Source organism: Geotrypetes seraphini, chromosome 10, assembly GCF_902459505.1.
Source record: "Geotrypetes seraphini chromosome 10, aGeoSer1.1, whole genome shotgun sequence".
NCBI lineage: Eukaryota > Metazoa > Chordata > Amphibia > Gymnophiona > Dermophiidae > Geotrypetes > Geotrypetes seraphini.
The window spans coordinates 68,315,992-68,329,945 of record NC_047093.1 but is presented as its reverse complement, the minus strand read 5'-3'; the positions used below and the strand labels follow the sequence as shown (position 1 = coordinate 68,329,945).

Here is a 13,954-nt window from a genome sequence, read left to right as displayed (position 1 = left end):
TTGTAAAACTAAACAAACCAGATCCTGCACAGTCAATTGATCCAGTACAGTCGATGCTATCAGAAAGCCATGTCTCTTTCATACACACAGACAGATACACCTTTGCCCAATATGGAATAATCACAAACTAAAAATAGAAATATGTAGACAAAAGTTAAACTGAACCACCAAGAAACCAGACGCTGCATACAATGCAACACCACAACACTACAAAAACAGTAATATATGTCCTCTAATACTGTGCAAAATATAAAGACAGTAGATGTAAATTTGAAAACTGATACATAACAATCACCACTTTACAAATTAACAAATAAAAATAAAACAAATAATGAGAAATATGAAAATACCATTTTATTGGACTAATCCCCGTAAGCTCGGTCCTCATCCCCACAAACCACCTGATTCCATCCACACAAGCCTTGAATTGTTTTATATTGAACTTATTATATTAAAGTATAAAAAGAAACAATATTCTGTACAATTGTCAATTTATAAATCAGCGTCTTCTCCCCACTCTCTCTTCCCCATTTCCCTTCAGCGTTCTCAGCCCACTCTCTCTCCACTTTCCTTCAGCGCATGCACATAAAAACAAGCAAGTAATTTTATATCATTTTCATTTTATTCATTCATAGAAATTAAAGTCTAAATAATGCGTCACATAACAAAACATGATTTTACAAAAATAATTCCCTGCAGTCAAGCCTGCAAAGATTACTAGATGTCTATCAGCAGCTCCCCTCCCTCCCTCCCCGTTACCTTCGTGGCCAAGTCAAAATGATCTACCAACAATAAAATTTTAAAAACACAAAGCACATTGTACGCAGAGAAAATGTTAATTATCATTTATATTCCGTGGGTTTTCAAAGAGGTCAAGGCAGATGATTTTATGCAATGTTACCTCAGTAACAACTATACAAAAATAGACAAATATACCCCCTCCCTTTTTATTAAACCACAATAGTGTTTTTTAGCGCAGGGATCTGCGTTGAATGCCCCACGCTGCTCTCGACGCTCCCTGTGCTAAAACTACTATTGCAGTTTAGTAAAAGGGGCCCATAGTGCAAAATATAGACAGCATATATAAATTCTCAAAACGGACACATTTTGATCACTAAATTGAAAATAAAATCATTTTTCCTACCTTTGTTTGGTAATTTCATCAGTCTCTGGTTGCATTTTATTCTTCTGACTGTGCATCCAATATTTCTTCCCTTCTTTCAGCCTCCTGTATGCTTCCTCTCCTCCAGACTTCATTCCCTCCCCCAACTTTTTCTTTGTTTCATCCTGTCCCCTTCTTTCTTTTTCTCTCCATGCCCCCTTTCTTTCTCTATGTCTGTCTTTCTCTCTCTCTCCGTGCTCCATTTCTTTCTTTCACCCTGCCCCTTCTTTCTTTCTCTCTCCATGCCCCCTTTCTTTCTCTATGTCTGTCTTTCTCTCTCTTTCCCCATGCCCCATTTTTTTTTTCTTTCTTTCACCCTGCCCCCTTTCTTTCTTTCTGGCTCCCTGGTTCCCCCCCCTTTCTTTATTTCTCCCATCCCTCCCACATGCAACTGCTGCTAACACCACCATGCTGCCACCACCGCCAGGGAAAGGCTGCCACTGGCCATTGGAAACAGGCCGGCGCCGTATTCGCCCTGCTTGTTTCCCGCGGGCCGACCAAGGCAGCGATTGGCTGGCCCAGAACGTCCTCTCTGACATCAGAATTGACGTCGGATGGCTAGAGTTGCTCGGCTCGGGGAAGAGAAGCAGCAGGGAGGGAGAATTCGGCGCCAGCTTATTTCTGATGACGGCAATGGCAGCCTTTCCCTGGCGGCAGCCTATTCCCCAGTAAGTGGCTAGCTGAACATCCCTTCGGGCCTTGCACCTGGGGCGGACCGCCCCCCCGTCCCGCCCTTGGTACGCCACTGGATGGGTGTGAGAGCCAGGGGCAGAGCTGGAGAAGTTGAAAACAGCTATGCTGTTATTGGCTGGCGTCAAGAATGATAAATAGGTTGGAACTTTGGGTTTGAAGTTGTCCGCTATTGACGAGTGTGAAAGCCAGGGGGGGCGGTTGAGAAGCTGCGCTGTTATTGGCTGAGGATGGATCTGGAGTACAGGAGATGAGTTCTTATTGGCTTGAGTTAGAGCCAATTACAGAGCAGCGCGGGACCAGGCAGGAAGCTCAAAGGTTGCGCTCCTGCATTGTGTATCGCGTCGCTCTACAGAGGCAGCCGTCCAGCAAGAGACTGCGCTGAACCACTGCTTCTTAAAAAAAGTACCAGGGGGCCATTCTTTGGGTGGCTTCAGGGATGCCTTAAGAACATAAGAAGTGCCTCTGCTGGGTCAGATCAGAGGTCCATCGTGCCCAGCAGTCCGCTCGCGTGGTGGCCCAACAGGTCCAGAACCTCTATCTATACCCCTCTATCCCCTTTTCCTTCAGAAAATTGTCCAATCCCTTCTTGAACCCCAATACCTTACTCTGTCCTATCACGCCCTCTGGAAGCGCATTCCAGGTGTCCACAACCCGTTGGGTGAAGAAAAACTTCCTAGCATTTGTTTTGAATCTGTCCCCTTTCAACTTTACCGAATGCCCCCTCGTTCTTGTAGTTTTTGAAAGTTTGAAGAATCTGTCCCTCTCCACTTTCTCTATGCCCTTCATGATCTTGTAAGTCTCAATCATATCCCCTCTAATTCTCTTCTTCTCCAGGTAAAAGAGCCCCAGTTTCTCCAATCTCTCAATGTATGAAAGGTTTTCCATACCTTTTATCAAACTTGTCGCTCTCCTCTGAACCCTCTCGAGTATCGCCATATCCTTCTTAAGGTACGGCGACCAATATTGGACGCAGTACTCCAGATGCGGACGCACCATCACCCGATACAATGGCAGGATAACTTCTTTCGTTCTGGTTGTAATACTCCTCTTGATTATACCTAGCATTCTATTCGCTCTCTTAGCGGACGCTGCGCACTGTGCCATCGGCTAATTGATTTGTCCACAATTACCCCCAAGTCCCTTTCTTCAGGCGGCTTCAGGGAGGCCATTCTTCGAGCGGCTTCGGGGAGGCCATTCTACGGGAGGCTTCGAGAAGGCCTTTTTTCGGGGGGCTTTGGGGAGGCCATTATTCGGGTGTCTTCGGGGAGGCCATTCTTCGGGCAGCTTCGGGGAGGCCTTTCTTCGGGCAGCTGCAGGCTGTTTCTTCAGGCTGCGGATGGTTTCAGGCTGCAGGTTGCTTCTTTGGGCTGTTTTGGGCTTCCCAGCACCAGCCCACCAGACACATCTATGTGTAGAGGAGGAAAAACCAAGAAGAAAAAAATTCTGTACCAAATTTTTTTCTTGGTTTTTCCTCCTCTACAGGTAGGTGCATCTTATGGACCGGTGCGTCTTATGGTCCAAAAAAATACGGTAGGTAATTCTATTATGTATATGTTTTAATAGCGTTGTATATTTTATTCTATTATATGTATTTTGTTATTTATTTTATTATACTCTGCCTTGAGCACTGATTTAGAAAGATAGTATATAAATTTTAGAATTCAATTGAAGGTAATTTGAGAAACAATAAGCAGTTTTCAGCTCTACACTAAATGCTACAGGTCAAGATGAAGACATCAACCAAACTGATATGTTCAGGCTGCCTTGTTTTCTGTAAGAATGTTTTACATGAGTCAGTGGTATTGAGATTAACTTGTGAATGTTAGAATCAATAAGTTTATAAACTCCATGATAAGCATTATAATATGGGGATTTGGCCATGCCAAGTCAACATGTTTGAACTCTGTCTGTCCTGTGCTTATGTTACAAATACACTTCTTATCTATACATGGGCTCAACAATGCAAGAGAGGCATGGATATTACAATTGTATTTTTTTCTAGCCTGCCATAAATACCAAAGTCTAATGGGGGATTTCTATAAATGGTGCTGGAAAAAAAATTAGCGTTAGAAAAAAAAATCAGCACTAACCAGTATTCTGTAATGGGTGCTCTGAGATGAATGCTCTATATGTAATAGCGCTCATAGCCGATTCTCATACCTAACGTTGAACGCCAATCATTAGGCATGTAGACAGCTGGATGTCTGGTGGACATAAGGATCTCCTGGTCATTTGCCTGCATGGTGTGAAGATGGCAGACCCTCACACATCACCTAGATTGGATTTTAGATAGTTCTGGGGAGGAGCCATCTATCTTGGTATATGTAGGTACTAGTGACATAGGAAAACATGGGAGGGAGGTTCTGGAAGCCAAATTTAGACTCTTAGGTGGAAAGCTGAAATCCTGATCCTCCAGGGTGGCATTTTCGGAAATGCTTCCTGTTCCATGTACAGGTCCCAAGAGGTAGGCAGAGCTCCTAAATCTCAATGTGTGATTAAGATGAGGGTACAATAATGAGTGGTTTAGATTGGTTAGAAACTGGGCAACATTTTGGAAAGGGGGAGCCTTTTCCAAATGGCTGAACTCCACCTTAACCAGGATAAAGATAGAATAGCTTTTAAACTAAACACCCTCTTTTAAGAAACTGCAATAGCAGTTTCTAGTGCAGGGAACCGCGCTGAATGCCCCGCGCTACTCCCGACGCTCATAAGAACTCAGTGAGCATTGGGAGCAGCGCAGGCCATTCAGCGCAGCTCCTCTTGCTAGAAATGCTATTGCAGTTTCATAAAAGGAGGCCGAGGATTGGAGGAGAAAGCTGACAGTCACCCAAGAGAGGATAGTTCATTGTGGAATAACCTTGAAAGATACTACTGAAACAGGACATTTAAGGAATCCCAATAGATAGGTTTTAATAATGGCATTTAAGGGGAAAGCAGATTAAAGGACACAAATTATCCCCATCAACTTCTAAGCAACCTGTAGAGTCAAGGAAAAACACAATTTGAAGAGTCTGTATACAAATGCTAGAAGCCTAAAAAATAAGACAGGAGAGAATATTTAGCACTAAGTAAAGAGGTAGATATAATAGGCATTTCAGAGACCTGGTGGAAGTAGGATAATCAATAGGACACTGTGTTACCAGGGTACAAATTATATTGCAGTGATAGAGTAGATCAAATTGGAGGGGCAGTCACATTATATGTTAAAAAAGGAATTGAGTCAAATAAAATAAACATACATCCTGATTGGTCCATTAGACGGCGGTAGGATGCGTACCACCGCCTACAATCGGAATGCTGTTTCTAGAATCAGGCCCTTTGGATCCTTTTTACAAAGCTGCAGTAGTGATACTATCACGGTAAATGCACCGAAGCCCATTCAATCCCTATGGGCTTTGCTGTATTTACCACACCAACCCACGCTATTTGGCTTGATAAGAGGCCCTTTATGATCCATTGTTTAAATTTACCAAGGCTAAGCAGAGTAATGAATTTCTTGAGTAAACAAAATACTGAAAAAGTTGTAGAATTTGACGTTTTCCTTAGGGAAATGTGGGATTGACCTGTATCAGATTTACACATTTTCTTATAGACTGTGTAGACATGCTTAATGCACTGTGACTTTGATCAGGCTTTTTAGAATAGAAATATCTTGAAATTTTGCTGAAGGGAAAACCAGAAAGAAAGCTTACAATAATGAACAAGCTTATCTCAATTTCATTCTAAGCGTTTTACAGTTTCCCATCCCATCACTTCTTAAATGTTCTGATGATTCTTTTTTTTTCTCAAAATGGCTACAAAATTAGAAACAGCATAACCCCAAATAGTAGAAATCTATCTAACCTGGATAAATACAGTGAAATGAGGAATTGTCATCCTACTTAATAATTTATCTCATTCTAATTGATTGGCAGGACCCTAAAGCCAATACAACTCAATCTCTGTAAAGTAATGTCAAATGTAATTGAGAATATAATGGAATGACTGGTTCAATTTTTTTTTTTAGTCCAACAGGAGCATGTAGCTGCACATTGGGGAGCTCCTCAGGAGTCATTACCATGGAAGGACCTGTGAAAAGAAAAACATTGCTGAAAGAAGGGAGAAAACCGACAGTAAGTGAAGTTTCCTCACCCTGCTTAGGCTCATTTTTGCTCCAGGATATTTTTTTTCTACTAGAACCAGACAACAAAGAAACTGATATTTGGCATTTAGGATGCTTCTGTTTATAATGTACTGTAATCAGGTGTGTTTGCTATGATTATGTAGCCATCTAGACAAGAGAATAATAGCTGAGTGAACCAGGGCGAGTTATTTACCGTACTTGCACGGAGGTCTGGAGATCCCTAGAGAGCTTATTACACCAAGCCTGTTTCTACCACAGCCAAAAAAATGGACACTTTTCCAAGTTAATAGCCTTGTTCTAATGTTCAAACAATATATATATATATATATATATATATATATATATATATAGATATGTAGGGACAATGTAAAAAACAAATTCTATATATCACTCCAAATAACCTCTGTACACACACACTTATTACCATCTCATCACTGGCTCCTCTGACATAGCAACCTTATACCAAAGTAACCAACAAAAACTAAGGGGTAGGAAAAGCCTCAGAAGTGCTTCAGGAGCTGTTGCTTGGTGCCAGAGGATGTGATAAGAGCGGATAGCGTAGCTGGTTGTAAGAATGGTTTGGACAAGTTCCTGGAGGAAAAGTCCATAGACTGTTATTGAGAAAGACATGGGGGAAGCCACTGCTTGCCCTGGATCGGTAGCATGGAATATTGCTTCACCTTGGGTTTTGGCCAGGTACTAGTGGGGGCAGCAAACCTCTATAAATAAGCATGTTCTAAATAGGCAAAACTATTGTAGAGCAATGAGGATTGAACTGTGTCAATATGGGTGTCAACCACATACAGTCAATATATTTGCCAAGCTGTTTGGTGAGTTCTTTTTGTAAATAATACTGGCATTCATGGATGACAATCACACGGATATATGATATTCTTTAAACAATAAATTGTAAACATATTCCATTTCATAGTAATTGACAGGATTCTAACTCAGTTCTTCTTGTTATTTTCTTCTTCAGTTGGCTTCATGGACTAGGTACTGGATTATGCTTTCAGGATCAACTCTTCTGTATTTTGCTGCAAAGGCTTTAAGAGGCACTGAAAGAAAACACGTAAGGAAGCTGCTGACCTGTTGGATTATTTTTAACCTAGAAAACTATACTAGGGCTCCTTTTATCAAGCTGCGCTAGTGGTTTAACACACGTAATACCGCGCACTAAACTGCCGGCCGCGCTAGCCGCTACCGCCTCCCTTGAGCAGGCAGTAGTTTTTAGGCCAGTGCAGGGGTTAACGCGTGATGAAATGTCGCACGCATTAACCCCGCTAGCGCGGCTTGATAAAAGGAGCCCTAGAAGTTAAATACTAGACACAAGGATGATGAGTTTTGAGTCCAGTTCCCCCAAGGTGCCTAGTGGATGTCTGCCAAAAGTCAAGAGAGAAGTATCTTATGGGAAATATCCCATGTTACAGAGGTAGTTTTTTGACTTTTGTCTACTGGCTGAAAGCAGTGACGTAGCAAGGGTGATAAGCGTCTGGGGCAGTGGCGCCCCACCCTCTTCCCTTCCTTTGTACCTCTAGTTGAAGTTGTTGCTCCTCGTGACTCCATCGGCTCTCCCTCTGATATCACTTCCTATGCGCAGCGCCCAGAAGTAACGTCAACGGGTTGCAAAGAGCATGTCATTGACCATCGCAAACAACTCCAGCTAGAGGTTTGGGAGAAGAGAAGGGGAGCGCGTGCGTAGAGGGGAGGCTAGGAAGAGGCAGGGGCAGCGGAGAGGAGGAAGGGTGCCGGCGCCCCCACTAATATGGCGCCCAGGGCAGACTACCTCCCCCCCTCACCTACTATACCACTGGCTGAAACAAAAAAATAGTAAGAAACAGACAGATCCTGTAATTGGGTGCCTAAAAACATAGGCATCTAAATTTAGACACCTATTTCATGTCACTCACACTTAGGCACCCATTACAGAATTATGTCTATCTAAAACTTACCCCCCCTCTTTTACAAAGGTGCATGTTATCCTATGGACACGTTAGCACGCTAAAACGCTTAGCGTGCCTTTGTAAAAGAGGGCCTAAGGTGCCTACAATGTAGGCCAGGGTGTTAAAAGTCTACAATATAAGCGCTTAAGTACTTTAGAGAATCGGGCTTAATGGCGCCTTCTCTGCCCCTAAACATGCCTACTTTGGAGTCAAGTGTCATAAGATAGGCACCCATCTTATGTAGATTCGTGCTTAAGAAGATAGGCACCTAACATCCAATTAACTTTTATTTTTTTCAATTATGAGCTTATTAAAGCTCATAATTGAAGCCAATTTACTAATTAAGTTGGATGCCTAACTTAGGCACCTATTTATTTATGTGCCTATTTTGTGCCTATCTTTAGGCATCTTTTATAGAATCTCCCTCAAAGTGTCCAATTTGTCAACAACCACTTTCCCTACTTAGATTAAGGCCTTATATATTATATCAGGTTAGAGCATCAATAGAGATTCTGAGAACTGAACTGGTAGCAGGGTAGTAGGTGTTCACTCCCTAGTAACGGTAATCCTTATAGAAGCAATCTGTGACACAGTACAGAATAGCACTTAATTGCTCTGGTGCCACTTACATGCATAAGTATACATCTGCCTGCAAAGGTGACAGCATTCTGCACACTTTCACACTTAAGGTGAAGGAGTCTGGGACTGGTTTTCCTAAGTGTTGAACTAAGTTTTCTCTTTAATAAAATGCTGAATTATGTTTAGACCTAACTTATCTCATGTTCTAGCCTGCCTGTACTGGGTGTTTTAGCTTGGGCATTCTAGCTTCTTATGGCTATCTCAGCATAAACGACATGTAACAGAAAGACTGCAAAGCTTAGATAAGTGACCTGCTAGTGTGAGCTTAGGACCAATGATTGTTAAGAAAAGTAACACGTGAAAAGTTTTTTCTAGAATTCAATTGTATAGCCAGAAGAATGTATTTCTGTAACTTCCTGGTTTCGGGACTTCTGAAGCCAGCTTGGGGCTCAGGGGTCCGCATATGCTGAATAAACATCTGTGCTTTCTTCAAGTCTCTAAGTTTTGTGGCTGCCCAAAGTGACCTTTCAAAGGTGGTGTGTAAATGCAGGAGCCGTGTTATAGAATTGCTCCTACAGTGCCACATATTAAAACTAATGTATAAACAAAGTACCAGCTTCAGTAATTTCATGCAGAATAACAAGCAAAATGCTAAAAGTGGCCTTATTTTGTATAGTTTCAAGTTTATTAAGATTTGTCATCTACGCAATATCATATATTTCAATGCTTATAACAATTTTAAAAAAAATAAAAATAAAAAAGGGGGAGGACAAAACAAGACATTGTATACAAATTATATACGTTCTAATACAAACTGGTACAAAAGGCAAGGGGGATGAACTACAATCTTTAAGGAAAGAAAAAGAAACATTTAAGGAAGAACACATATGGTGGGAGCACATAAGAAGAAAATAAAGTAAAATAAAGAATAATTTGGCGACCTACTCATAAGATTCATTAAAGTCTAAAGATTTAGTACTTGGTAAGTTATGCTGTCTATGTTTTGAATGCGTCCTTGTACAGAAAGCTTTTTAAGGAGCGCTTGAATTTTTCTAAGGAGGGTTCATTACATAGATATAATGGTAAATTATTCCAAAGCTGGGGTGCTATGACCGAGAAAATAGTAGATCTCCTGGTCCCTATTATTTTTAGAGAAGGAATAGTTAATAAATGTTGCTGTGTTGATCTGAGTGCCCTAGATGAAGAATACGGTATCAAATGACAATCCAAAAATATCGGCGCATGTGATTGTTGAATTTTAAAAGTTAACAGTAAGATTTTTTTTTTTTTAATTCTTTATTCAGTTTTAACTCTTGCAACAAGTGTACAAAATTCAATCAGATAATTCGTACAAATCACTTGACATTCTAACAATTATTGTCAAATGCATATAAAAAAGACCCCTCCCCCACCCATCCCATTCATCAGGAATAAACCCATTAAATCACATAACATACCTCCCCATCCCCACATTAAATATAGTCCTATGTAATAAAAAGGTGTCCAAGGTGTCTAATCATTAGAATATGCAATCAATGGCCCCCAAATCTTTTGGAAACTATTATAATTTCCTTGCTATATAGCAAGCACTCTCTCCATTTTATAAATATGACAAACAGTAAGATTTTAAAAGATATTCTATGTGTGATTGGTGGCCAATGTGCAGCTTGTAAAAGTGACGTAACGTGGTCACATTTTTTTGAATTTGTAATAATTTTTATTGCTGTATTTTGTATTATCTGTAACCTTCTTATTTCTTTATTGGTTATGCCTTGGTATAAAGTATTGCAATAATCTAGCCTAGAAATGATTAATGAGTGGATTAAAATGTTGAGAGCTTCAGGTTTTAGAACTTTTGATAATGATCTGATAAGACGTAACTTATAAAAACAATTTTTAACTACTGAACTAATTTGGTTATGATAAGAGAGTTCCTGATCTAGTGTTACTCCCAATATTTTTGTTGTAATTACTATTTGGAGAGGGATGTTATTTAGGAGTATCTGTGATGAAAATTTAAGATCTTTTCTCCATGGGATATGCATATGCACAGTTTGTATCCAAGATATGGTCCAAAAGGGTGATGAACTGGGACCCGACACGGTCCATGTTTTGAAAGAATCTCCTTCCTCATGGGTTCTAAAAGTATATAAACCACATTCTGGGGTACTCTACGGAATACAACTGGAAAGAAAGGCGATATCGTAGACTGCGAAGGAGCCAACTTGACTCGTTTATCAGTCTATGATATCGCCTTGCTATCCAGTTGTATTCCGTAGGGTACCCCAGAATGTGGTTTATATGCTTTTAGGACTTGTGAGGAAGGAGATTCTTTCGAAAAACGGACCATGTCGGATCCCGGTTCATCACCCTTTTGGACCATATCTTGGATACAAACTTTTCATGTTTAAGTAATGCTTGTTGAATAAAGACTTGGCATCTTGTACATCATCTCTGCAGTTTTTCCTTTTGTTCGTTGTTTGACATATCACTGCAGTTAAATTGGATTTTTTTGTGTACACACCCTCTCCAACAATGTTCCAATTCTCCTGTGTTAATGTAACCCTCCTCCATGATGTAACCCAGCTACAGTGTAACCTTCCTGCAACTATGTAACCCCCTCGAAACTTTATATCTTTGTTCCTCTAAATCAGTGGTCTCAAACTCGTGGCCCGCCAGGTACTATTTTGAGGCCCTTGGTATGTTTATCATAATCACAAAAGTAAATTAAAACAGTTTATTGATCATATCTCTTTAGCTATAAATTACAATATTATTATTAAAACTTAGCCAAAAGGAAAGATTTATAAACTATAAAGAGATTTACCTCATGCAAAATTGTCATTTCTTTAATAAGACATTAACTATTTTTTTTCTGCGGCCCTCCAAGTACTGCCAAATCCAAAATGTGGCCCAGTAAAGGATTTGAGTTTGAGACCACTGCTCTAAATAATATAACCTTCTTCATCCTTATATTATAAATTTCCCCAGGCTGTTACATAGGCCTCTTATCCTGCAAATCACTTTGAACCTGCACTGGAAAAGAGTGATTAAGAAATCCTGATTAGATTAGATTGGATTTGTTTGCAGTATTTTATAAAGGCAACATTGGCACCTATAGTATGTGCCTGTAAAAAAATAGGCTCTCAGAACTGATCCTAACAGATTCTCTCACACATGTGTTTTATCAAATATGGCATACGTTGCACAGCCACCTGATTTATCCAAACCACACCTTCAGAGATGCCTGCACATAGAGGGAGAAATTCTGTAAAAAGCGCCTATTTTTTTTAGATGCCAATCACATGTCAATCACGCTTAGGCGCCTTTTACAGAATCACACCTGTCTGCACATAACTTAAAACTTAGGTGCCTGTAATGTAGGCCAGGGTTTTAAAGGCCTACATTATGGGCGCCTAAGTCATTTAGAGAATCGTGCTTAGTGGCATCTATGAACTTCTCCATCCCTAAACACATACTCTTTGGTGGTGCCTGTCTTTTGTAGATAGGTAAGCATCGCCCAATTTTTATTTTTTTTCAGTAATGAGTTTGTTAATTGAAGCCTATTTACTAATTAACCCCCCTCCCCCCCCCCCCCACACACACACATACACATACCTTTTACGAAGCCGCGTTAGGCTTTTTTATCACCGGTCATGGTAGTATTAGCTCTCATGCTCATAGGAATTCTATGCGCGTCAGCGCTAATACCACCCTGGCCAGTGATTAAAAAAAAGCCTAGCACAGCTTTGTAAAAGGAGGGTAGGTGGTGTAAGTTAGGCACCTAACTTTACTGAATATGCCTCAGATTGCATAAAAGTAGCTACTATCTTTTGGCATGTCTACTTTTTGCATATTTATTCTCCTTCTCAATTTTATAAGAGCCATTGTCTACATGTAAAACGTGCTTTACATGTGGAAAATTCGTTATAAAATTGCCTGTTTAATTCATGGTGGAGAATCACTTCTGTAGTTGCTGAAAGGGAATGTTATTCGATGAAATTATTTATGAAAGATTATTTGGAGGACTTCTGTCCCCATACTGAGCAAATTTGACCCTGCCTGGTTTGAGATGATATAAGACTGTGCTAGCATATCATAGCTTAGTCTCTCTGTCTTGTTTTTCTCTATTGCAGTATAAATCGACACCCAGTAAAAAAGTCTCAGTTGTAGGTTGGATGGTGGTGCTACCGGATGATCCAGATCATCCCAATGTGTTCCAGTTAAATAACCCTGATAAAGGTACTGGTTTGGACAAATTCATTTTCTTTCTATTATTTGAACTGTTTATAAAAGAGATGTCTATTTAAATACAAATGATTTTATACCAGCCATGGCAAGGCTTGATGTGCTTTGTAATAGAGAATGACACGGGGAAAAAAATCTGTCCCCGTCACCGGCCCACCATCCTCTGCACCGCCCCGTCACCGCCGTTCCCTTCACCGCCCCGTCACCGTCACCGCCATCCCTTTCACCGCCCCGTCACCGCCCCTGCCATCCCATTCACCGCCCCGTCACCGTCCCCGCTGCATCCATATAAGCCTTAGTACTGTAATATTTAGCTTATTCCTTTCTTATAAATCAAAGTTCCTGCTGCTGAACTAGAGAAAGAGATGTTCAGCTGGCAGGGCTTTGTTTATAAATTTTTATCAACACAACTAATATACTATTTTATCCTAAAGCAAAAAATAAATAAATAAATATAATTTTTTTTTCTACCTTTGTTGTCTGGTTTCTGCTTTCCACATCTTCTCATTCAATTCCTTCCATCCACTGTGTGTCTTCTCTCTGCGTCTTCCACTTGCTGTTACTGTGCCTCTCCCTTCACCCCCCACCCCCTCCAATTGGTCTAGCACCCATCTTCTTCCCTCCGCTCCCCCATAGTCTGGCATCTGTCTTCTTCCCACTCTGTCTTCCACATTTCCCTTTGGAGTCTGTTCCTCTCCACCCTCCTTCAATGTCTGTCCTATCTTTTCCACCACCACCCTTCCCTCCCTCCTTTACCATCTGTTCCTTTCTACTACCCTTCAGCTCCTCTCACGTGGCCTATCTATCTACCTTCCTCCCTCTTATTTTCATGGCACGTTACAATGTAATTTGTGCAAGCCACTGGAGCCTGCAAGCTCGGTCCCTGTCCCATCCCCACAAACCATCTCGCTTCTGTGCTATTTTCCCCATTTCTAATATCTCCCCTATGTATCTGCCATTGCCCCCCCCCCCCCTGTGTCCATATACCATCCCCATGGCATGTCCCCTTTATGTCACTGTCCCTATGCCCCATGCACATAATTTCCCCTCTTTCTGTTACCTTCCTGTGTCCAGATTTCCCCTATCTTCCTCTTCCATACCAGTGTGTCTCTTCTTTTCAACCCCATCTAGCTTTTTTCCCTCTTTCTTCCCCTCCCCCCCCCTTGCTTCTAGCATCTGGCTCACCTGCCTGTCCTTCCCTTTCTT

The 13,954-nt window shown here is 41.0% G+C and overlaps 1 protein-coding gene across 1 annotated transcript in view; it reads left to right on the top strand.

Annotated features, from left to right (window-relative positions):
* RALGPS1 (Ral GEF with PH domain and SH3 binding motif 1) overlaps window positions 1–13,954 on the top strand; it is a 643,064-nt gene that overhangs the window by 603,640 nt on the left and 25,470 nt on the right. The window contains 3 exon segments of the mRNA XM_033960779.1: window positions 5,862–5,967; window positions 6,958–7,050; window positions 12,637–12,742. Of these exon segments, the coding sequence (XP_033816670.1) occupies window positions 5,862–5,967; window positions 6,958–7,050; window positions 12,637–12,742 (305 nt within the window).